General features: G+C 41.9%; 2 protein-coding genes across 5 annotated transcripts; one reads left to right on the plus strand and one right to left on the minus strand.

Moving 5' to 3' along the window:
• Positions 1-452: 452 nt before the first annotated feature.
• gpr137 (G protein-coupled receptor 137) lies at positions 453-11,883 on the minus strand. 4 transcript variants are annotated; one of them, XM_036943444.1, is made up of 8 exons: positions 11,780-11,883; positions 7,630-8,241; positions 7,333-7,388; positions 6,981-7,221; positions 5,260-5,409; positions 2,178-2,306; positions 1,936-2,051; positions 453-1,735 (listed from the first exon to the last, which is right to left on the minus strand). In XM_036943444.1, the coding sequence occupies exons 2-8, from the start codon at positions 8,005-8,007 to the stop codon at positions 1,636-1,638; spliced, it is 1,170 nt and encodes a 389-aa protein (XP_036799339.1). In that variant the 5' UTR covers positions 8,008-8,241; positions 11,780-11,883; the 3' UTR covers positions 453-1,635. The 4 variants fall into 4 exon arrangements, with proteins under 4 accessions (XP_036799339.1, XP_036799341.1, XP_036799340.1 ...); XM_036943446.1 differs by having other exon boundaries at positions 11,771-11,838; XM_036943445.1 differs by lacking the exon at positions 11,780-11,883 and adding an exon at positions 8,881-9,038.
• Positions 11,884-15,985: 4,102 nt separating this feature from the next.
• LOC110489202 (glutathione peroxidase 3-like) lies at positions 15,986-26,356 on the plus strand. Its single transcript, XM_036943457.1, has 5 exons — positions 15,986-16,216; positions 19,331-19,481; positions 21,250-21,367; positions 22,182-22,281; positions 25,698-26,356. Exons 1-5 carry the CDS (start codon positions 16,127-16,129, stop codon positions 25,926-25,928), a joined length of 690 nt encoding a protein of 229 aa, XP_036799352.1. The 5' UTR covers positions 15,986-16,126; the 3' UTR covers positions 25,929-26,356.
• Positions 26,357-26,752: the final 396 nt, after the last annotated feature.

The raw sequence follows: 26,752 nt of genomic DNA on the forward strand, positions 1-26,752 counted from the left end.
CCCTAAACTGAGGAAAAGAGCACCAACCTAGAATGATTTTTTGTTCACTTGTGTTGAGACGCATTATACTGAACAAAAATATAAATGAAAACAATTATGAGACAATAGAAATAAAATGTCCTAATCTATGGATTTCACACGACTGGGCATGAGTGCAGCCATAAAATGACATGAGGCAATTTATGGTAGAGAAATAAACATTGACATTTCTGGTGGACATTCAAGTCAACATGCCAATTTTATTCCATGCTCCCTCAAACTGAGACATCTGTAGCATTGTGTTGTGACAAAACGGCACATTTTAGAGTGGCCCTTGATTGTGCACCTGTGTAATGATCATACTGTTTAATCAGCTTCTTGATATGCCACACCTGTCAGGTGGATGGATTATTTTGGTAAAAATAAAATAAAAAATGCTCACTGCACAAAATTAGAGAAAAAGCTTTTCATTCATGAACATTTCTGGGATCTTTTATTTCAGCTCAAAAACACAAGAACTCTTTACATGTGCTTTTTTTTGTTCAGTGTCAATCACACAATCTGAGTATATTCTGTTTAGCTATGAAGCACCTAGAAAATTCCCTTATAAAATGGATGCTGGTGAGAAGGAAGAGGTATTTGGTCCATAACTGCTAAAAACGACAGGTGATATCTGATTAAATAAGTTAGTTTACTTCAATGTACCATCACATAAAATGACAACTAATCTGTTGTCTGCATTACTTATGAAAGTGGTCATGCCGATTTTACAGTGCCTTTAAGCTAGACGGCAAGTAGGAAACAATACCTTTACAAAATAAATGACATTTAGTCCCGACAGAAAAGTTGAAAAATAAACTTTCTATAATGGAATGAATATAGCCTGAGTGTCAGTGTTTGTCCTCTTGCTACCTCCGTTGACATGGCATTGACTGACAAGGAGTCGACATGAAATAGCACAGAGACTGCAATCAAATCTAATGAATACACAGGTCAGAGGACAAAAACACATTGCGACCAATCATAGGAATAAAAAACCCACAAAAAAACATCAGTTGATCAATAAAATAAAAGGTGCATAGTTACTCTATTTAGTGATGAGGTTGTTTTTTTGTGTGCAAAAACACCAGTCAATTGGAGTGGAGGTATTGCTGTCTGCAACTGGAAGCGATCAAAGCCAATTTATGCTGGATTTGAAAATGTGGTTTGAGGCTCCGTATGGGAGGTTGTGACAATTGCAGAGCCTCCAGAGGCCAAACTGAGCGCCGGACCACAATCGCCGTGCACCTCCCCAAATGTTGTAACAATGCGGAGGGCTCCGCATTGACATGATTGGGTGACAGTAGGCGAGGGCGGGAGGTTCTGTATAAAAACACAAACTCACTTCCTTGACAACAGCTCGGCGAAGTACGGACGCGCCAACTCCCTGTAAATGCTGCATGACCAAAGTAGATGTTGGATCGACCGCGCAGCACCTTTTTAGCAACCTGAGATAGAGCGCTTCAGCATTTCACTGCAGACAGGATCAAGGCGCGTCCCAAATGGCATCCTCTAACCTACATAGTGCACTACATTTCACTAGAGCCCTATGGTCCCTGGTTAAAAGTAGTGCACTATAAAAAGGGAATTAGGGTGCCATTTGGGACAGAGGGTCAGTTAGTTCTGTGGTGTAGAGTAAAAGGAGTGGTGTTGGTTCTGGTCCAGAGGGTTACTGGCGAAGACGAGAGGTGTCGTCTCCTTGATGGATCCATACCAGCTGGTGAAAAGGAGACAACAGTGTGAACAGTAAATCATTTGTTGTTGTAAATAACCATACAGGTGAATTGATTATTACAAAATTAGGTAAAAGTCCAAGGTTAGGGCCAATAAATACCATTTTGAATTCAGAAAGTAGACTGAAATTCCAATTTTCACATGGTTTTTCCCCAACCCGGGTAATGTTCAACAGTTTATTACCTTTGGTGTGGATGTGAGCTGTTGACCCAAGGAACACCCGAGTCAGCGTCTTCCCCTGCTGGGTCATCAAAGAAGTACGGGCGCGGTACTCTGTTGCTGTTGGGCATACTACAGCCCTGCGACAGAAGGAAGAAACACGTCAGAATGGGACTACACAAATGGAAACCAAACGTAGGTGAAGTGAAACATAGGGAGAGCGACCCTAGAGGGCTGGTCAGGAGAGAAAGAGAACAGAAACTAACATCTTCTTGAGGCGGTTGGCGGACTCTGAAGATGAGGATGAGGAGGCTGGTGGGAAGCAGCTCCCATATGAAGAGAATTACACCGAACGCCAAGTAACCCCGGTCTCCCAGTTCACTACGCAGGTCAGCCTGAGGAAAGACAAGCACTGTGTTATTGTGCGTGTTTGAGGTTGAGACTACATTGCAGACGGACTCCACAGAGTCACTGATCTAAAAAAAAAAAAAATCAGCTTGCATCCCCAATAGCTACGGACGACGACGCAGCAGCGCCACCGCTACGGACGACGACGCAGCAGCGCCACCGCTACGGACGACGACGCAGCAGCGCCACCGCTACGGACGACGACGCAGCAGCGCCACCGCTACGGACGACGACGCAGCAGCGCCACCGCTACGGACGACGACGCAGCAGCGCCACCGCTACGGACGACGACGCAGCAGCGACACCGCTACGGACGACGACGCAGCAGCGACACCGCTACGGACGACGACGCAGCAGCGACACCGCTACGGACGACGACGCAGCAGCGACACCGCTACGGACGACGACGCAGCAGCGACACCGCTACGGACGACGACGCAGCAGCGACACCGCTACGGACGACGACGCAGCAGCGACATCGCTACGGACGACGACGCAGCAGCGACATCGCTACGGACGACGACGCTACGGACGACGACGCAGCGACATCGCTACGGACGACATCGCTACTGATAATGTATCAACATTAGAGATTGTGACTTTCTCAAATAGATCCCCTTAGACAGATTTCCCAGTGACATCTTGCCAATGTCGCTGAATCAATTTAACCATTTTGTATGTTAACTATACTGAACAAAAATATAAAACTCTACATGTAAAGTGTTGGTCCCATGTTTCATGAGCTGAAATCATTTTCCAGACGCACAAACATATTATTTCTCTCAAATGTTGTGCACAAACGCGTTTCCGTCCCTGTCAGTGAGCATTTCAATAAGCCGAATGAACAAGCTGTTCATTACACAGGTGTGGAGACAATAAAAGGAAACTCTAAAATGTGCAGATGTGTCACAACAACGCCACAGATGTCTCAAGTTTTGAAGGAGTGTGCAATTGGCATGCTGACTGTAGGAATGTCCACCAGAGCTGTTGCTAGGCTGCCCAGTGGGTGGGCCTTTGCCCTCCCAGGCCCACCAATGGCTGCACCCCTGCCCAGTTATAGGAAATCCATAGATTAGGGCCTAATGTATTCATATCAATTGACTGATTTCCACACACACATATATATACACATACATATATATATACACATACATATATACACATACATATATATATACACACACACATATACACAGACATACAGGGCTATTCTTCCTGTATACAGTGGGGATAACAAGTATTTGATACACTGCCGATTTTGCAGGTTTTCCTACTTACAAAGCATGTAGGAGTCTGTAATGTTTATCATAGGTATACTTCAGCTGTGAGAGATGGAATCTAAAACAAAAATCCAGAAAATCACATTGTATGATTTTTAAGTAATTCATTTTGCATTTTATTGCATGACATAAGTATCTGATCACCTACCAACCAGTAAGAATTCCGGCTCTCACAGACCTGTTAGTTTTTCTTTAAGAAGCCCTCCTGTTCTCCACTCATTACCTGTATTAACTGCACCGATTTGAACTCGTTACCTGTATAAAATACACCTGTCCACACAATAAAACAGACTCCAACCTCTACATAATGGCCAAGACCAGAGAGCTGTGTAAGGACATCAGGGATAAAATTGTAGACCTGCACAAGGCTGGGATGGGCTACAGAACAATAGGCAAGCAGCTTGGTGAGAAGGTAACAACTGTTGGCGCAATTATTAGAAAATGGAAGAAGTTCAAGATGACGGTCAATCACCCTCGGTCTGGGGCTCCATGCAAGATCTCACCTCGTGGGGCATCAATGATCATGAGGAAGGTGAGGGATCAGCCCAAAATCAAATGGCAGGACCTGGTCAATGACCTGAAGAGAGCTGGGACCACAGTCTCAAAGAAAACCATTAGTAACACACTACGCAGTCATGGATAAAAATCTGCAGCTCACGCAAGGTCCCCCTGCTCAAGCCAGTTTATGTCCAGGCCCGTCTGAAGTTTGCCAATGACCATCTGGATGATCCAGAGGAGGAATGGGAGAAGGTCATGTGGTCTGATGAGACCAAAATAGAGCTTTTTGGTCTAAACTCCACTCGCCGTGTTTGGAGGAAGAATAAGGATGAGTACAACCCCAAGAACACCGTCCCAACCGTGAAGCATGGAGGTGGAAACATCATTCTTTGGGGATGCTTTTCTGCAAAGGGGACAGGACGACTGCACCGTATTGAGGGGAGGATGGATGGGGCCATGTATCGGAAGATCTTGGCCAACAACCACCTTCCCCCAGTAAGAACATTGAAGCTGGGTCGTGGCTGGGTCTTCCAGCATGACAACGACCCAAAACACACAGCCAGGGCAACTAAGTAGTGGCTCCATAAGAAGCATCTCAAGGTCCTGGAGTGGCCTAGCCAGTCTCCAGACCTGAACCCAATAGAAAATCTTTGGAGGGAGCTGAAAGTCCGTATTGCCCAGCGACAGCCCCGAAACCTGAAGGATCTGGAGAAGGTCTGTATGGATCCCTGCTGCAGTGTGTGCAAACCTGGTCAAGAACTACAGGAAACATTTACAATTACGGAGATCATACAAAAGTTTCTGTACCAAATATTAAAGTTCTGCTTTTCTGATGTATCAAATACTTATGTCATGCAATAAAATGCAAATTAATTATTTAAAATCATACAATGTGATTTTCTGGATTTTTGTTTTAGATTCCGTGTCTCTCAGTTGAAGTGTACCTATGATAAAAAATTACAGACCTCTACATGCTTTGTAAGTAGGAAAACCTGCAAAATGGGCAGTGTATCAAATACTTGTTCTCCCCACTGTATATATGAACTGTAACTCAGTAAAATCTTTGAAATGGTTGCATGTTGCCTTGAAATTTTTGTTCAGCGTATATGAATAAAGTGCTTTACCTGGTCAGAGATATTTTACCTGGTCAGAGATATTTTACCTGGTCAGAGATATTGTACCAGTCAAAGTCAAAGGACTCCACTCTGTGATTCTGGGACAGTATGAGAACTGCCAGGTTGTAACATGCTCGACTAGCAAAGAGCAATATTACACCTGCTCCCAGTACTGCAGTCTGGCACACTGTTGTTCCCTGGGGGAAGAAGACACATACCAATCTGCACGTAGTACTGATTCAATTGGAACTACTCATTCAATTCAACTTCAGAATGAATTCAAATGAAATTACGCTGACACCATCTAAAATATAACATTTCCACCTCCAGAAATAAACCCAATAACATTTTGGTAAAATAAATTTAACATATTAGACCATGCATGGTCCATATTATCAGGTATGTTTTTAGCAATAAGAACTTTCTCCATCACTATAACTAGATATTCTACTATAAGGTTGTCCCATTTCTCATTCACCAGACACTTCCTCCCAATTAGCTTGGGGATACGGCTAGGAATAGCTAGGTCAGTTACAGTTAGTGGAGAATGAATGTCATAAAAGCATTCATTATTTTAGGGAAGAATCACATCCCTGACTAGAGAATACAAAATTGTTCCGTTGAATTAGCTTTTAAGGAATAGCTGATTAACTACAGTCTGGACTCACCTTACTGTGCAGGTGGATATCTACAGTCTGGACTCACCTTACTGTGCAGGTGGATATCTACAGTCTGGACTCACCTTACTGTGCAGGTGGATATCTACAGTCTGGACTCACCTTACTGTGCAGGTGGATATCTACAGTCAGGACTCACCTTACTGTGCAGGTAAGGGCTACAGTCAGGACTCACCTTACTGTGCAGGTAAGGGCTACAGTCAGGACTCACCTTACTGTGCAGGTAAGGGCTACAGTCAGGACTCACCTTACTGTGCAGGTAAGGGCTACAGTCAGGACACACATTACTGTGCAGGTAAGGGCTACAGTCTGGACTCACCTTACTGTGCAGGTGGATATCTACAGTCTGGACTCACCTTACTGTGCAGGTAAGGGCTGGTGGATACCTACAGTCAGAACTCACCTTACTGTGCAGGTGGATATCTACAGTCTGGACTCACCTTACTGTGCAGGTAAGGGCTGGTGGATATCTACAGTCTGGACTCACCTTACTGTGCAGGTAAGGGCTGGTGGATACCTACAGTCAGAACTCACCTTACTGTGCAGGTGGATATCTACAGTCAGGACTCACCTTACTGTGCAGGTGGATATCTACAGTCTGGACTCACCTTACTGTGCAGGTGGATATCTACAGTCTGGACTCACCTTACTGTGCAGGTGGATATCTACAGTCTGGACTCACCTTACTGTGCAGGTGGATATCTACAGTCTGGACTCACCTTACTGTGCAGGTGGATATCTACAGTCTGGACTCACCTTACTGTGCAGGTGGATATCTACAGTCTGGACTCACCTTACTGTGCAGGTGGATATCTACAGTCTGGACTCACCTTACTGTGCAGGTGGATATCTACAGTCTGGACTCACCTTACTGTGCAGGTGGATATCTACAGTCTGGACTCACCTTACTGTGCAGGTGGATATCTACAGTCTGGACTCACCTTACTGTGCAGGTGGATATCTACAGTCAGAAGAACTCACCTTACTGTGCAGGTGGATACCTACAGTCTGGACTCACCTTACTGTGCAGGTGGATATCTACAGTCTTGACTCACCTTACTGTGCAGGTAAGGGCTACAGTCAGGACTCACCTTACTGTGCAGGTAAGGGCTGGTGGATGGGGAACGTCGGGTTAACAGAAGCAGTAGTGCAGCTAGACAGACAGCCTCAAAGATGAAAAGCAGGTCGTTGACCAGCACTCGTATCAGAACCAGACTCCATGTTTTAGTTCCTGCTCCTCCACTGCCCCCGTTCCAGCCGAGAGCAGCACACACCACGTTGACACACAGGAACACACCACTCAGGGTGGTGTAGAAGCACCGCGCCCAACATCTGAGAAGAGCGAGACGTGTCAATGCAAAATGTTTTAAATAAAGCTACTTCAAAACCACTAAAAAAAAAGGACACACAACAGCAAGTCATTTTTAGGGAAGTGGAACTCACAGTCCATTGCCGGGCTCAGTGTCAGGGTTGTACTTCTCTCTCACTTTGAGTAATACCTGTACACACAAAGGAGAATAGAAACCAGACGATAGTTGAAGTGAACACATACTCGTCTTTAACAAATACTTAGATCGTCTCAGAACCTGAAAACCAAAACGTGTGTGCGTCGGCCAGCTTCTCGATTTAAAAATCTGTCACGACTGTCAAGACTAATGCTTTCATAACAAATCAGAACTCAGAAACACTTGTCCAGCAAGCATGTCACATGATCTAAGATATAATATATGTGTGTCTTACCTGAGTGAAGTAGAGGTTGATGAGACTGAGGGTGAAGAACTGCAGACAGACAGGGAAGCAGTAAAGGAGCCAATAAAACACTGTGGCCAGGTGATTGGCTTCCAGGGCATTATGGAAGTAGAAAGAGAACAGAGTGGTACGAAGAGCCGCCCAGAGAAGACAGAGGAACAGAAACCCACTCTGGTAGCTCCAGCGCTTGTGTCGGTAGAGAAAGAGGAGCCAGAGCTGAACGTAGACTACCAAGAAGAGACTTCCGTAGAGAGTAGTGTAGAGGATGGTAAATCCAAGCTGGACTGATGGGGCCACGGCCGGGTGCAGAGGGAAAGGTGTAGGCAGGGTAGAGTTAGAGGGTAGAATTGGTGTGACTGGAACTTCCATTGAGGTGAATGGGAATATACTGTGTCACTCACTGTCTGGCAATAAGATAGTTATTTCCCTTGTATATAAAATGATCAATAATGATCACATTTATTAGCGTTCGAAATAAACACGGGAGGATTTCAGTGTGTCCATTTTTAAAAAGTGTGATTAAAACACTATCTTCAGAGTGGTTTGAATAACATGGTCCTCTGCCTCAACACTTTGTCACTGTGGTAGAGGTAGTAGAGACAACTGTAAAGAGAGACAAAAAAAACGTGAAAAAGACAGAAACCCTACAGTAGACTGCACGGCTATCTTTATAAAAAAGGAGCTCGTTATGCAATACATGGAACTCAGTGTACAGAACAAGTTGTCACAAGAAAAAGTTGTACAGTTGACTTAACTTAAGGCGCTTACAGACGGGCCGCGGGTAAACGGCAATTGAACCGCGAGGAAATCCGCCTACCGTGTGTAGTGACAAACGGTCCCGGTTGTTGTCAGCTCGAATATTGTCATTAAAAACATGGTTTGATTGGTTTACAAGATGAACGCCGCTCAAGACATCGGCTAATTTCATATATGAGCACCGCTCACTGGAGCGAACAGCACTGACCGTGCTTCTCGCGTTTCCGCCTACTGCGCCACTCCCATTGAAGTCTATGAGACCCTCGGTGCCCATCTGTAAGCGCCTTAACGAGCCACCAGCCCGTGGTTGGGGAGTTCGAGACATAGCTAGCTGAGTAACAGTCCAAATTAGTTTGATTAAATCAGGCTGTAACACACAATTAATTGGTAACTTATACACAGCCTGAAACTAATAACTGCAAAATCGTGCACATGTGCCTTTCCAAGCCCAAATGTTGAATAACATTTCTTTTTAACTTTCTCTACCTGTTTTCTGTGCGATTTGTCTTTCAGCTGCTCGAAATGTGAGACAAAATATCCACGGGAAAGTATCGTTCAGCCGTCCTTTAGAGCCCAGGTACTGACGTTGGCGTTTCTATCACCTGGCACATGAGCTAAACAGTTCATATACACCGCCTTCACAAAGTATTCGTACCCTTTGACCTTTCCCACATTTTGTATTACATTTAGATTTTTTGGGGGTCACTGGCCTATGCACAATACCACACAATGTCAAAATGGAATTATATTTTTCGAAATGTTTACCAATTTAATAAAAACTAATTTACAGCTGAAATGTCTTGAGGTAATACGTATTCAACCCATTTGTTATGGTAAGCCTAAATAAGTTCAGGAGTATAGATGTGCTTATTAGCAAGTCGCATAATAAGTTGCATGGACTCTCTGTGCAAAAAAATGTGTTTAACATGATTTTTGAATGAATATCTCATCTCTGTACCCCACACACAAAATTATCTGTAAGGCCCCTCTGTCGAGCAGTGAATTTCAAACACAGATTGAACCACAAAGACCAGGGAGGTTTTCCAATGCCTCACAAAGAAGGGCACCCATTGGTAGATGGGTAAAAAAAAATAAAAAAGCAGACATTTACTATTTTTTTTGAGCATGGTGAATTTATTACACTTTGGATGGTGTATCAATACACCCAGATACTACAAAGACACAGACATCCTTCCTAACTCAGTTGCCAGAGAGAAAGGAAACCGCTCTATTACAGAGTTTAATGGCTGTCATAGGAGAAAACTAAAGGATGGATCAACATTGTAGTTGCACCACAATACTAACCTAATTGACAGAGTGAAAAGAAGGAAGCCTGTACAGAATAAAAATATTCCAAAACATGCTTCCTGTTTGCAACAAGGCACTAAAGTAATACTGCAAAATATGTGGCAAAGCAATTCACTTTTTGTCCTGAATACAAAGTGTTGTGTTTGGGGCAAATCTAATACAACACATTACTGAGTACCACGCTTTTCAAGCATTGTGGTGGCTGCATCATGTTATGGGTATCATGTTATGTTATCATGTTAGTGCGGAGCTTTTTCAGGATAAAAAATAAACAGAATGGAGCTAAGCACAGGCAAAATCCTAGAGGAAAACCTGGTTTAGTCTGCTTTCCACCAGACACTGGGAGGTTAATTCACCTTTCAGCAGGACAATAACCCGAAAAACACATGGACAAATCTACATTGGAGTTTCTTACCAAGCGGTCAATGAATGTTCCTGAGTAGTCGAGTTACAGTTTTGACTTAAATCGGCATGAAAATCTATGGCAAGACTTAAATGGTTGTCTAGCAATGATCAACAACCAATGTGACCGAGCTTGAATAATTTTTTAAATAATAAATGGGCAAATGTTGTACAATCTAGATGTGCAAAGCTCTTACAGATTTACCCAGAAAGACTCACAGCTGTAATCGCTGCCAAAGTTGATTCTAACATGCATTGACTCAGGGGTGCGAGTACTTATGTAAATGAGATATTTCTGTATTTCATTTCCAAAAACACGTTTTAACATATTCATTATGTGTAGATGGGCGACAGAAGAAAAAAACATATGATTTAATCGATTTTGAATTCAGGCTGTAACACAACAAAATGTGGAATAAGTCAAGGGGTATGAATGCTTTGTGAAGCCGCTGTACCTGCAGACTGCAGTTAGTATGCATGCATCGCATGCACACATGTTTGTTCATGACTGAAGGCATGAGCACATGACGGAAGTACAGTGCAGGCAATGGGCATACTAACTAGGTTGTTCTTATTATGGCTCAGTCTAATGAAGTCAAGCAGGCCATTTACATGGTTTTGTGCATGTGCCAGGTAATTGCAATTTCAACTTCAGTACCTGGTGTGGTAATACTTTGTGGTTCAATCTGTGTTTGAAATTCACTGCTCGACTGAGGGACCTTACAGATAATTTGTCAGCACAGATGGTTTGTTTTCGTAGCAGGTTAGGTTAATTAACGTGGAGGTTAAGTGAATTAACGTAGCAGGTAAGGAGAATGAGGTTTCAGTTAGGGAACATAGTTAGGGTTTGCTACAGTTGTCAACAACTGCGTGACCACTAGACAGAGCTGTAGGTTTACGTGATCTAGACAAACCTAGAAACGTAAACAAACCAAGGTGTCTCTTGTTGTGATATGTGTTTATTTATCTATTTTGACCCCGTCCCCGCAGGAGACATTTTGGTATGCCGTTATTGTAATTAAGATTTTGTTATTAACTGACTTGCCTAGTTAAATGAAGGTTCAATAAATAAAAACACAAGGCGTTCTAAGAAGTCAGGTTAACAATGCAGGGCTTGTCTCAAATTTCGACCATCTATAGGACCAACACCACCGTCAACCGGTAGATTAAGTTCAAATATATTCTTATTCAACATTCTGCCTTGTAGTAAAACATTTCAACGATGTTGCAGTCATTAGTTTGAGGCTGTTTATACCAACTAATTGTGTATTACAGCCTGATTAATCAGACTGTCCAAGTCGGTGTTGTTTACTTTCTACATTGGGGATTTCCCACTCCAACTAGGCGACTTTATCCCTTTCAATTTAACCCTCTGCATGTCAAAACAACTTCACAAACTAGCAGCTGAAAAATATAACCCGAAGACTAGCTAAACTAACCTAATCTTCAATGCTGACGGTGTGATTATCTGCGTAGCTAAAATAACAGCGCGATAACGTTAGTCAGGCAGCTACAGTCAGCAGCTAATTAGATCAACTGGCTTTGTGAAAACTCATGTTATGTGGGCCAGCTAACGTTACATCTTTCTTTTACTCTCTAGCTCAATAGTAATACATACATTGTGGCAATGTTAGTTTGACCAGTTACAAAATAAGTAAATACTAACATTTGTTACCTTATTCGAAGATATCGCTCCGGACAGGGAGGTTTACAAAATGTAATGTCGATTTACTTCCTAGTAGTCAGACATGACGTAGTACAGTGGGGGCGGGGTTTACATTTAAAGCAACTATAGTACCAAACCTGTAGGGGTCAGCTTTGTTCTATTCTCTCTGTGATCACTCTTTCGATCAACGTCGACCCCAGGGGGTGCGTAATGACCCTACACACACACACACACACACACACACACACACACACACACACACACACACACACACACACACACACACACACACACACACACACACACACACACACACACACACACACACACACACACAGAGAGGGAGAAGGAGGGACGGGGAGAGAGGAGGGAAAGGGAGAGAGTTGAAAGGTGAAGGGAGGGAAGTAAGGAAGGAGAGAGAGAGAAGAGGGAGATTGAGGGAGGGGGAGAGAGGGATGGAGAGGGTGAGAGAGGGACGGAGAGAGTGAGAGAAGAGGGAGAGGGTGGAGGGGGTGAAAGAAGGGGGAGGAAGAGAGAACAGAATGAGGGAGTATACTCCCCCTACCTTGTCACAACACAACTGATTGGCTCAAATGCATTAAGAAGGAAATAAATTCCACAAATGAACTTTTATGAAGGCACACCTGTTAATTGAAATGCATTGCAGGTGACTACCTCTTGATGCTAGTTGAGAGAATGCCAAGAGTGTGCAAAGCTGTCATCAAGGCAAAGGGCTGCTATTTGAAGAATCTCAAATATAAAATATATGTTGATTTGTTTAACACTTTTTGTTTACAACTGTATATGATTCCATGTGTGCTATTTCATAGTTTCGATGTCTTCACTATTATTCTACAATGTAGAAAATAGTAAAAAATAAAGAAAAAACATTGTTCTAAAACTTTTGATCGGTAGTGTGTATATATATATTTTTTTAAGTACACAAATACGAACCATTGTACACCATGATCATACCACATCCCTTCCTCAGGTTTCACTCAACAAGGGGAAGGCAGTTTCCTCTTACAGGGGTGGAACATTGTTACAGGATGGAGCGAGATGCAGCTTTAAATAAATGAAAAGGTGTGTTTGAGTTGCCTGTCTCTGTCGCGCTCAGCCTATACGTACTCACCAAGAGTATTGGCTGGATGCACTATGAAGTGGTAATGCTTCTCTCTCTCTCTCGCTCTCGCTCTCGCTCTCGCTCTCTCTCTCTCTCTCTCTCTCTCTTTCTCTCTCTCTCTCTCTCTCCCTCTCTCTCTCTCTCTCTCTCAGTGTACGTTTTGACTTTCCCTCTCATCCCTTTACACTCTCTTATCTCTGTACTCCTTTCTTCATCACGCTTTGAAAGTCTTATGAAATGTGATTTTAGTTGGATAGAGCTTCCTTTAAATAACTTGTATTTTCTGTGTAATCATGTGTATCTTAAATACAGACTCAGAACCTTCAAACTTAACAAGAAAACAATTTGACAATTTCTAAATTTCTAAATCAGAATTTCATAAGACTTTCAAGAAAGACAATCGTAAAATACAGTGTTATAAGTACACAGCATATGAAGAGGATGGGAACATTTGAATAACTCAGAAATTGATTAATAACCCAGGAGGCCACAGCCCTGGCGCAGAGGGTTTATGATCTGGCTGTAGATTCCAGATTGAAACCCACCAATTCTTAAAACATATATCTAAAAGAAAATGTATGAAATTGAGGCTCAGATAAAATCTATTAAAATAGAGGATGTCTTTATATCATCCAGATATATAAATACAATCAGAAATTCCTAATTTTGACTAACTGTAAAACAAACAAAAAAACAAAAAAATTAAACATTGTGTAAAAATGGACTTTTCAACTATTAAAAAATGCACCGGATATATTTCCTTCTTTGAGATGCTTGATATGGTCCCCTATGGCTGATTTTTATTTTTATCTGAAAAGCAAAAGTCACCCTAACCTATTCATAGATGCCAACTGCTTTATCGCCTATTGACGATAGTATCTTCGGGTCGGGGGAATTTTGTTAAGATCCCTGATACTCTTTATGAACCTTAAAACGCATCACTATGAACCTTAAAACGCATCACTTGCGGTACGATTTTGGAAACATAAGGAAAGTATCTTCCATATTAGCGAGACATTTTTTCATAAAAACGAAAGGGTAAATTACTGCACATACAGTATTTACAGGGTTAGGGTTAGTGTTTCCACACGGCCATACAGTATCTCCATGTTACGGAAGACATAGACTACCTGTGCTTATTTGCTATCTAGCGTGCTCTGAACACCGGTAAGCTAACTGGGGAAGAAGTGTGGTTCAAATGGCTTGTGGATCAGTGCTAAACTGCTACAGTTAAAAAAGAGGTTCAATAAAAATATATTTTTTATTTGAAAGATTATTTTGAAAAGATAAGGTGGATATCAGCATTTGCTTCAATGATTATTGATATTTATAAACTTTAAAACACAGCGTCGGAATTGCAGTTGACAATGGAGTCAATCGTGGGCGAATGTCACCGCTGAAAACCTGACATACGGCGAAGAAGGGTTTTCGAGAGCTACAATGATCCAAGATCAGCACTCATAGTCTTAGACACCTTTAAACATGGGCCCAGAAGTATGCAGCATAACAAGAGGGTGGGTGAAATGACGGTGAATAACAGTTACCAGTATTTCCCTGGGTTATGGCTAAAAAGGCTAAAAAGAAAGGATGGATTTTTGCTGATTGACCATATTGCCATGGCAACCATACTGAAAAAATAAGTAATAAGAGAGCTTCCCTGGTGGTGCAGAATATTAAGGACCCGGTTTAGGAACCAAACTCGATACAGGTTCAAACCCCACATGTGCAGATTGTCAATATATGTTTTCATCTACAATACCGTTCTCAAATGTGAATTGCCATTAAATCTGGAGAGAAACATATCTGGGATGTATTCCAATATGCTTTAAGGAGATACGCATTTGCACTGAGAATGTTGTGGTAATATTAGGTTAAACTTAAGTATAACATTTTATAAATGTTCTTGAAATGCTCCGAGTACCTCCAAGACAAGGTAAAATGTATATTGCGTGAACCTCAATGGTATATTTTGCAAATATGCTATGAACGTCGTTTAAACGGCATTCTTACAACATTAAGGGAATGTCATCACAACTAAGCATATTTTGTAGTTTGGGAACACATCTCTTGTAATGTATACCCACACTGTTCCGACAACCTGTCGAAATGTTCTGGGAACATTTAAAAAATTCAGAAAGGCTGTTCTGTCAACACTGTAACATCTAAGGAATGGTTTGTGCACCCTGACGTCAGGACCACTTGACTGTTTAAGTGTTATTGGGAACCTATCGCTTGTCATATCCCCACAATGTTCCCACAATCTAAAGAAATGTTTTAGGATTTTTTAATGTTGCAACATTAGAATGTTTTTTTTTTTGCAACCTAATTGTAATAATCAGCACAACTGGACAGTTTTGTTTGTTTTGGGAACATATCTAGTTGTCATGTCCACACTTTCCCACAACCTAACAAAACATTCTGGGAACCTTTTAAAGAACTGACCAAATGTGTTCTGGGAATGTTCTTGTAACATCACGTGAATGTTTTTTGCATCCTAAAAGAAGCAATGTAGAATAATCTGCTCAACTGGACAGTTTTTGTTTTATGAGAACATTTGCAGCAACCTAATGAATGTTCTGGGAACTTTCACTGCACCAATTTGGGTTTGCTGGGTAGCCAGCTGGAGGCTCAGCTCACCATGGAAACAGCAGAAAACTGTAGGAGGCAGTTAAATATAATTTCAATTTCCCCCCCCCCCCCTGTTGGCTAAATATTAGTGACATTTTGTATTCTGGTAGGCCTACTTCTCCCAACACATGGTAGTTTATTTAGTAGAATTAATAAATTGCATCATATTGTAAGTGCACTATCTTTGCCACATCAAACATGATCATGATAATGATGACAGACATCAGATTTATAAAAAATAAAATTAAAAGATGTACTATCACCCTCTTTTCTCCCCAATTTCGTGTCAAAAGGCAGTCAGTCATTTGTCAGTGTGTGGTGACAGACTCTTGATATCTACTCTGCCATTTGTCAGTGTGTGGTAACTGACCTGTCTAGGTGTCTATCTACTCTGTCAAAAGGCAGTCGTCAGCACGAACCCCAGTGAGAGAAAAAAATAAAAAAACATTAGAGACTGGGCTCTGGATTTGTATTGGCTGAGAAGGAAGTGTGCGTCAGCTTGTTGTCATTGCGTGGAGAGGGATAAATCATACTGGACAGATTGTAAACTACATCCTTGTGGAAGGAAAAGGAGCGGACATACACAGGTCCTTCTCACTGTCACGATGCGGGGCATGCAGGAGAGTCTGTGGGTCCTACCTCTGATACTACTGGGGCTGTTACAGCACTGGGCTGAAGGCGACTCATTCAGTCAGGTAATTCCTGCTGTAAATGGATGAATATATTATATAGCCTAGTTATATTACGATTGATACAATATAATTTAATTTGAAAATATGGCTGGGATAACTAAATTGCGACACAGGCTAATCTTTTACAATGTGGCATATTTGATTTATCGTTTCGGTGTAGTAAAATATTATTCTGTTTATTTCACAATCCAGTGCTTGTTGTTCAAATAGAAATAATCAATCTGGTGACAAAACTAAATATTTACCTATGCTTGGAGCGTCACGCGAACCATTACGCAAAACGCGCCTGGTATTTTACTATCAACATTTGTAACTTGTGTCTGATAATTATCTGTACAAAACAGTTCATCTGATAATACTTGTGGAATATAAAAATACTTGTCCATGTTTTTGAAAGAAAAGCACATGTTTTTTTGTCCATTAACATCAAATTGATCAGAAATACAGTGTAGACATTGTTAATGTTGTAATTTACGATTGTAGCTGGAAACGGCTGATTTTTAATGGAATATCTACATAGGCATACAGAGGCCCATTATCAGCAACCATCACTCCTGTGTTCCAATGGCATATTGTGTTAGCTAATCCAAGTTTATAATTTTAAAAAGGCTAATTAATCATTAGAAAACCCTTTTGCAATTATGTCAGCACAGCTGAAAACTGTTGTTCTGTTTAAAGAAGCAAAAAAACGGAACCTTAAACTAGTTGAGTCTCTGGAGCATCAGCATTTGTGGGTTTGATTACAGGCTCAAAATGGCCAAAAATAAATAACTTTCTTCTGAAACTCATCAGTCTATTCTTGTTCTGAGAAATGAAGGCTATTCCATGTGAGAAATTGCCAAGAAATTGAAGCTCTCGTACAACGCTGTGTACTACTCCCTTCACAGAAGAGCGCAAACTGGCTCTAACCAGAATAGAAAGAGGAGTGGGAGGCCCCGGTGTACAACTGAGCAAGAGGACAAGTACATTAGAGTTTCTAGTTTGAGAAACAGACGCCTCACAAGTTCTCAACTGCCAGCTTCATTAAATAGGACCCGCAAAACACCAGTCTCAACGTCAACAGTGAAGAGGCGACTCCGGGATGCTGGGCTTCTAGGCAGAGATCCTCTGTCCAGTGCTCTTTTGCCCATCTTAATATTTTATTTTTATTGGCCAGTCTAAGATATCGTTTTTTCTTTGCAACTCTGCCTAGAAAGCCAGCATCCCGGAGTCGCCTCTAATCGAACCCACAAATGCTGATGCTCCAGATACTCAACTAGTATCTGCTGTGCTATCAGCTGTGCTAACATAATTGCAAAAGGGTTTTCTAATGATTAATTAGCCTTTAACATGATAAACTTGGATTAGCTAACACAACGTGCCATTGGAACACAGGAGTGATGTTTGCTGATAATGGGCCTATGTAGATATTCCCCCCAAAATCTGCTGTTTCCAGCTACAATAGTCAGTTACAACATTAACAATGTCTACACTGTATTTATGATCAATTGGATGTTATTTTAATGGACAAAATAAAGCCTTTTCTTTCAAAAACAAGGACATTTCAAAGTGACCCCAAACTTTTAAAAGGTAGTGTATATTTTCTAGTTTCTTTGCAAATGCAACACATTTCTATGAGAAAACTGAAATGGTCTGTTTATTTATTTTTAGTAGATGCTCTTATTCAGAGAGATCTAAAGTAGGGAGTGCATCCATTTCCGTAGAAATCAGACCCACAACTCTAGCATTGCCACAACACCGTGCGCTACCAACTGAGCCACGTCATCACATCACAAACTACTTGATGTCTCAATGTAATCAATTACTGTATTGGTCATTGTTTTTATCTCCATGGTGATAGAAAGTCTACAGGTACAAACCTAGATGATCAGCCTATGTACAATACAGTAATGTACATTTACTTTAAGTGGTTTGTAAGGATTGTAAATTAATACGGCACAAAAAGTGGTTATTTGATAAAATAAAAAATATTTAATTTGATGTGGATGTTTTGTGTTTTTGGTTTAAAAATAGTTTTGGTTTATTTAATTCAATTTATGAGTTTTGTGTATTTATTCATTGTATTTTCATCTTAAAATACCTGATTTCTTCTTATCCCTTTGCGCAAATAGCCTACAACTGTGTCTGTCCAGAGCTCACTCTGGCAGGGAAACTCTGAGGGCCCAGAATAGTTGATACAACGTTGCAAGTTCATTGTTGATACAGCGTTACAAGTTCATTCCACCGCAGATCGGTAGAACTGTTAAGATAAATTGTAAATTGACACTCCACATGAAAAAGGGTTGGTTGGTGACTCCTGGTGTAGCCTACTACCCTTCAGGAGCATAATGACAGGTGGGAGGAGGAGCGTTTGGAATATATATTTTTTTGTTCTGGTTATCTTGATCTCTTGCTCCCTCTTTGAGTCATTTGTGTGTCTTAATTATTTCATCAAACAGTGTGCTTAAAGCACATGTGTCCAACTCAATCCATAGAGGGCCAAGTGTCTTCAGGTTTTCACTTTTCCCTTGTAGTTGATTGATGAATTAAGGTGACTGATTAGTAAGGAACGCTCATCACCTGGTTGTCTAGGTATTAGTAAGGAACTCCCCTCACCTGGTCATCCAGGTCTTAATCTAAAGGAAAAAACTAAAACCAGCAGACACTTGCCCCTCCTCGAAATGAGATTAACACCTCTGTCTTAAAGCACCAGACAAGCTCAAGTGCATGTAGATGATTTTATTAAAAACACATAGGGTGGGTCTATATATGGAAAAATACACATTTACAAATTTAGACCAATCAATTGGTTGAAAGAACAGACGACTCTCGGTTGACCAATATGTATTTTAAGCGGGGACAGCCCTAGACAGATAAATACACATGATTTATTATGTAAAACAAGTAGAATTATAGTGCTTACATTATTGGTCTACAAGACTAGAGTGGTAAACATCACTATTGGATGTCATTGATTAGTTTAGATTTTTTGTTGAAGATTGAAAACTGGGTCTACATGCATTTGGCCTATTTTCTGAGACTAACAGCTGATAGCACCACAATAAAGCACATGCATAAATATACAGCAGAGAATATGCATAAATGTTTAAACGTGTGTGTGTGTGTTTTGATCTTCAGGTGTGTGACCCATCAAAAGATGGCACCATCTATAACTACAATGCTAAGACCCTGAATGGGAGTCGTTCAGTCTCCCTCCGTGAGTACATGGGGAAGACCGTCCTCTTCGTCAACGTAGCCTCTTACTGAGGACTCACCTTCCAGTACCTGGGTAAGACTGTCTGGCTTAAGACTAACAGTATAACAGTAGGCTAACAGTTGAATTAGCTAACAGTAGGCTGATAGTTGAGTTAGCTAACGGTAGACTAACAGTTGAGTTAGCTAACAATAGGCTAACAGGAGAGTTAGCTAACAGTAGACTAGCCCCACGCTTAAGCTTGGGCAATATACCGTTGGTATGATTATTATATATATTTTTTTTATATATATTATTTTTTGTGCTTTTAACCTTATTTCTCCCCAATTTTGTGATATCAAATTGGTACTTACAGTCTTGTCTCCTCGCTAAAACTCCCCTATGGAGAGGAGAGGCGAAGGTTGAGAGCCACGCGTCCTCAGAAACACAACACTGCCAAGCCACTTTGCTTCTTGACACACTGCTTGCTTAACCCGGAAGCCAGCCACACTAATGTGTCGGAGGAAACACCGTCCAACTGATGACTGAAGTCAGCTTGCAGGTTCCCGGCCCACCACAAGGAGTCACTAGAGCACGATGGGAGAAGGAAATCCCGTCCGGCCAAACCCTTACCTAACATAGACGACACTGGGCCAATTGTGCGCCGCCTTATGGGTCTCCCGGTCACAGCCTGCTGTGAAACAGCCTGGGATCAAACCCGGGGCTGTAGTGCCTCAGACTGCTGACTCTCGGGAGGCCCGCACAGTGTGATTTTCAATACGTTTTTTTTGTGTGTGTGGGGGGGGGGGGGGGGGCACCCCGCCTTGCAGGGTCTGCGTGCTACGCCAATTCTCATAATTATAAGAAATCTAAGATTTTGTTCAACCGCCTCCTGGACGTTCAACCGCCTCCTGGAACAAGATCCCTGTTGCCTAAATTGTTTGTTGTTTTTTATACCGCCACTGCTGTAGACATTCGGTATACCCTGGTATGGTACAGAAACTTTGAGACGGCATGAACATCTGGATACAGACCAACCTTACCCTCAAAACCCCACAGCCTGATTCACTGTAAATCCCTCTTACAACGAGCAGGTCCATGCATAGACTGACAGGCTTGACTGACTGACAGGCCTAGATTCAATCAGATCAAGCGTTAACCGCCGTTAGCTGACACCCACATAACTAATGTTTTGGCAGTGACGGAGGTGGAACTGCATTGGAGCTGTCCAAAATCAGTGAGCAGCTGTTCTTGTGATCGTTGTCAGGAAGCCACACCCACCTCACTTGAGTTTGCAGTCAGAAGGAGGGAAGTGTAGGCCATGTAGAAATAATGACGATCACATAGAAAAATCGAGAAACAAAATAATGAGAATTTCTATCAGCCTAATGGAGGTGTAGATTACATCTCACATTCCAGTGTTGACTTGTAAACAAAGGCTGTGTGAGGTGTCTGTGAATGCATCTCCGTGCAGCCAATGGCAATGTCCGCTTTAGGTACAATGCCAGGAGTCGCTTTTGGATTTGACAGCTCTAACGCAGTTCCAAGTCCGACATGCCAAAACAACCCGTAATGCGGTTGTCGGCTAAAGCAGATCTGATTGAATGAAGCCCGTAATGCGGTTGTCGGCTAAAGCGGATCTGATTGAATGAAGCCCGTAAAGCGCTCTTCAACAAAGAGAAAGAGGCCATATGTGACGAGAAGAGGAAGAACTATAGTGTACGCCCTACTTAATGTACGTTGTTTTGAAATCTGATTTTGTCTTCAATTTACCCAAGGGTTTATTATGTTGTTATTATACAACCTTTAATCCATCAGTGTATGTGTGTGTGTGTGTGTGTGTGTGCGTGTGTCATCTAATCAGAGTTGAATGCACTACACAAGGAGATGAAGGATTATGGGTTCACCATTCTCGGGTTCCCCTCCAATCAGTTTGGAAAACAGGAGCCAGGAGACAATCATGAGATTCTGGCCTCTCTGAAGTAAGTATTGTTTGTCTCAGAGATCCGTTAACATGAAAAAACGTACGTCATTTAAACTGACAGATTTTGATGGGGGAATTGTGTATTATGCTAATTAGATGGGGCACAGACGTCGACCTTAGGGGGTAAAAAAGACATAGTGGTGTAATGTATACGATATACATGACCAATGTTTTATTACATAGGGGAAATAAACCTGAAACTTGAAACTAATCCAATTGTCCTGCATGCCTGAATGCAGGGAACAAGACAGCAATACTTCTGTCAATCAATAGAGCTTCTTTTAGTTTGGAAAAGAACGTCTAAGGAGCGATATACAAATCCCTAAGGTATAACCCACTTTGAGAAACATATACAACATTCCTATGGTATCTGGTCCCTCTAGCCCACCCTAGACTCTACTCCTGGCCAGCTTAAACCCCATGTAGACCAGACTAGAAACCCTGGTTTCACCAGTGTCCGCCTTCAGTATATTTGGGTTTATAACCTGGGTTGTTAACCTCTCTAGTGAAAGCAGAGATTGTATGTATAACATGCTTAACAGTGTTGTGGTTCGTGTTCGTGTCACATAGTCGATCTATCTAAGGCAATAGCTCAGTGAGTGAGGCACCCATTAAAAAGGTCCGTTAAGTGGCTCAAAAGCATGTCTAGGCAATGGCTGTGTCCCAAATGGCACCCCATTCCCTAAATAGTGCACTACTTTTGACCAGAGCCTCATGGGGCCCTGGTCAAAAGTAACACACTATATAGGGAATAGATTGCCATTTGGGAAGCACACCAGTGATAAGCGTATCTATCTCTCCTTGGGTTCCAGGCATGTCCGACCAGGAAATGGATTCGTTCCAAACTTCCTGCTATTCCAGAGGGGGGATGTGAACGGAGACACAGAACAAGGAGTCTACACTTTCCTCAAAGTAAGCAAGTGATTAGGGTATCAAAAATCTGGACACACACCCAAAATGTTCAGGTTTTTCCCGAAATCCTGGTTAGAAGATTCCTGGAATCACGAGGTAATAAGCAAGAAATCCCAAAAATCTTCAACCAGGACTTGTGGAAAACTGGAACATTTAGGGATGGGTCATCCTTCAGGTGATTGCTGTTGTCATCCTCGTCTACAGGGGGTCAATAACCCTTTCTGGGCGATTTACTTCCTTCCCACTATAATCCTGACTGAATTCTTGGACAGATACTGTGTGGAAGTGACAGTTGGCAAAATCACCCTGTAACAGATATGCAACTGGGTTACACAGAGTGGGAATTATATCATTACATTTGGGGGGGGGGGGGGGGGGCGGGGGGGGGGGGGGGGGGGGACTATTGGGTGCACACCAGTTTTTAATAGGCTTATTAGTAAAGACGTGTCATTTAACAGTAAAAATGTATGACATTTTAATGTGACATGAACACAACCGGTTATGTTTTCATCTGATTGTAAAAACAAATCACTTAGTAGGCTACCTGCCGCTGTACACGTTTGTCCACTTCAAAATAATTACAGCACCCAAACAGTGCACTGTGCATGCGCCATTTTGACGAATGGAAATAGACTATCTGTTAAAAACAGTGTAATGACACTCAGTGATTGTCACTAGGTCTACTACAGTAGGTGTATCACGGACACCAAGGGAAGCCGTGCTTCCCCAAAAATGTAAAACAAAAAAATATATAAAAATAAAGGATAAACATTTTCTTCTTCATTAATTACCTTCAATTAGAAAGTGGCTTCTGAAAGGCTAATTAACATAATTTGAGTCCATTGGAGGAGATCTACAGTTGAAGTCGGGAAGTTTTTGTACACTTAGGTTGGAGTCATTAAAACTCGCTTTTCAACCACTCCACAAATTTCTTGTTAAATAACAAACTATAGTTTTGGCAAGTCGGTTAGGACATCTACTTTGCGTGTGACACAAGTCATTTTTCTAACAAGACAGATTATTTCACTTATAATTCACTGTATCACAATTCCAGTGGGTCAGAAGTTACACTAAGTTGACTGTGCCTTTAAATAGCTCGGAAAACTCCAGAAAATGTCATGGCTTTAGAAGCTTCTGATAGGGTAATTAACATCATTTGAGTCCATTGGAGGTGTACCTGTGGATGTATTTCAAGGCCTACCTTCAAACTCAGTGCCTCTTTGCTTGACATCATGGGAAAATGAAAAGAAATCCGCCAAGACCTCAGAAAAATAATTGTAGACCTCCACAAGTTTGGTTCATCCTTGGGAGCAATTTCCAAACGCCTGAAGGTACCACATTCATCTGTACAAACAATAGTACGCAAGTATAAACACCATGGGACCACACAGCCGTCATACCGCTCAGGAAGGATGAACGTACTTTGATGCGAAAAGTGCAAATCAATCCCAGAACAGCAGCAAAGGACCTTGTGAAGATGCTGGAGGAAACAGGTACAAAAGTATCTATATCCACAGTAAAACAAGTCCTATATCGACATAACCTGAAAGGCCGCTCAGCAAGGAAGAAGCCACTGCTCCAAAACAGCCATAAAAAAGCCAGACTACGGTTTGCAACTGCACATGGGGACAAAGATTGTGCATTTTGGAGAAATGTCCTCTGGTCTGGTGAAACAAAAATAGGACTGTTTGTCCATAATGACCATCGTTATGTTTGGAGGAAAAAGGTGGAGGCTTGCAAGCCAACGAGCACCATCCCAACCATGAAGCACGGGGGTGGCAGCGTCATGTTGTGGGGGTGCTTTGCTGCAGGAGGGACTGGTGCACTTCACAAAATAGATGGCATCATGAGGCAGAAAATGATGTGGATATATTGAAGCAATATCTCATGACATCAGTTTAATTTAAAGCTTGGTCGCAAATGGGTCTTCCAAATGGACAATGACCCCAATCATACTTCCAAAGTTGTGGCAAAATGGCTTAAGGACAACAAAGTCAAGGTATTGGAGTGGCCATCACAAAGCCCTGACCTCAATCCTATAGAACATTTGTGGGCAGAACTGAAAAAGTGTGTGCAATCAAGTAGGCCTACAAACCTGACTCGGTTACAAAAGCTTTGCCAGGAGAAATGTGCCAAAATTCAACCAACTTATTGTGGGAAGCTTGTGGAAGGCTACCCAAAGCATTTGACCCAAGTTAAACAATTTGAAAGCAATGCTACCAAATACTAATTGAGTGTATGTAAACTTCTGACCCACTGGGAATGTGATGAAAGAAATAAAAGCTGAAATAAATAATTCTCTCTACTATTATTCTGACATTTCACATTCTTAAAATAAATGGTGATCCTAACTGACCTAAGACATGGAATTTTTACTTGGATTAAATGTCAGGAATTGTGAACAACAGAGTTTAAAATGTATTTGGATAAGGTGTATGTAAACCTCCGACTTCAACTGCATGTCACGAGAAAGCATCTGAGTGAGCAAAACAGCCCCTCTGTCTCTGTATTTGTAGCCCATGTATCTGATGCTGTCTGGCCAAAACGGGTATGACATGGGATCCTTACTGTAGCTCCCGTAAAATCCTTATGAGAGGACAACACAACCTGCCTAACCCTAGTTCTAACCATGTCTTCTAGAACTGTCCTAACCCTATAACCCTGTCTTCTAAAACTGTTTTAACCCTGTCTTCCAGAACAAACTGTTTTAACCCCGTCTTCTAGAACTGTCCTAGCCCTATAACCCTGCCTTCTAAAACTGTTCTAACCCTGCCTTCTAAAACTGTTCTAACCCTGCCTTCTAGAACTGTTTTAACCCTGTCTTCTAGAACTGTTTTAACCCTGTCTTCTAGAACTGTTTTAACCCTGTCTTCCAAAACAAACGGTTTTAACCCCGTCTTCTAGAACTGTCCTAGCCCTATAACCCTGCCTTCTAAAACTGTTTTAACCCTGTCTTCTAGAACTGTTTTAACCCTGTCTTCTAGATCTGTTTTAACCCTGTCTTCTAGAACTGTTTTAACCCGTCTTCTAGAACTGTTTTAACCCATCTTCTAGAACTGTTTTAACCTTGTCTTCTAGAACTGTTTTAACCCTGTCTTCTAGAACTGTTTTAACCCATCTTCTAGAACTGTTTTAACCCTGTCTTCTAGAACTGTTTTAACCCATCTTCTAGAACTGTTTTAACCCTGTCTTCTAGAACTGTTTTAACCCATCTTCTAGAACTGTTTTAACCCATCTTCTAGAACTGTTTTAACCCATCTTCTAGAACTGTTTTAACCCTGTCTTCTAGAACTGTTTTAACCCATCTTCTAGAACTGTTTTAACCCTGCCTTCTAGAACTGTTTTAACCCTGCCTTCTAGAACCGTTTTAACCCTGTCTTCTAGAACTGTTCTAACACTATAACCCTGTCTTCTAGAACTCCTGCCCGCCGGTAGGGGACAGCTTTGGGAACCCCACTAACAGGCTGTTCTGGGAGCCCCTGAAGATGAACGACATCAAGTGGAACTTTGAGAAGTTCCTGGTCGGACCGGACGGAAAGCCCGTGATGAGGTGGTTCCCCCGGGTCACAGTGTCTGAGGTTCGGATGGACATCATCAAATACTTCAATCAACTCTTATCCCAGTCCACCCAGCAGAACATTGACTAAAGTTTTACTGTGGTCGTGTCCCAAATGGCACAGTGTTCCCTATGTAGTGCATTACTGGAAATTCATTACATAAGGAATAGGGTGTCATTTGCGACTCAGCCTGTGTTGTCATCAGGGCTGGGGTCAAATTCCATTTCAGTTGAGTAAATTCCTGAATTGAAATGGAATTCATTCCATCCCCGATAGGCTGGATTTGATTAAAAAAATATATATATATATATTTTTTAGAGATCGCTCCTTTAGATACATGAAATCACAGTGGAACGGTTTCCAGGGTTCAGATTAAACTTCTTTCTAGACTAAACAGCACTTTCAAATGGAAATCCTCCAATGACTATGTTTCAAATTTTAATTTCAGGAGTAGGCTTAATCTGGACCAGGAAAACCAAAATGGTCCTACAACACTTTCCCCCCCCCCATCCTTTTCAACCCCCCCACCCCCCATCCTTTTCAACCCCCCACCCCCCATCCTTTTCAACCCCCCCCCCCCCCCTCTTGTAAAAAACAAAACAGACAAGCCATACGTAGAGTAGAAATCAGTTGATGGTGGTACTGGGTAAGGGTTGTAGGTCATAAAGGAGGTGGCATGTTGTATGAAGGTGAGGCTTGAAAACAGTGATTCTGTGGTGCCAAGCCTGAGTTCTAGGGTCCAGGCCAGTCCTTCAGTGCATTCAGGCTGGGCCTGGTAACCCTAGGAGCCATGCTACCTCCTCGTCCTGCCACCCAGACCAGACGCCTAGTTATCCACTGCTTCTGCCTGACTAATTCATGTCAATAAATCACATCAATGCAACATGGAGCCAACTTCTTCCTGTAAACGATGA

This window comes from Oncorhynchus mykiss, chromosome 14, assembly GCF_013265735.2.
Source record: "Oncorhynchus mykiss isolate Arlee chromosome 14, USDA_OmykA_1.1, whole genome shotgun sequence".
Classification (NCBI taxonomy): Eukaryota; Metazoa; Chordata; class Actinopteri; order Salmoniformes; family Salmonidae; genus Oncorhynchus; species Oncorhynchus mykiss.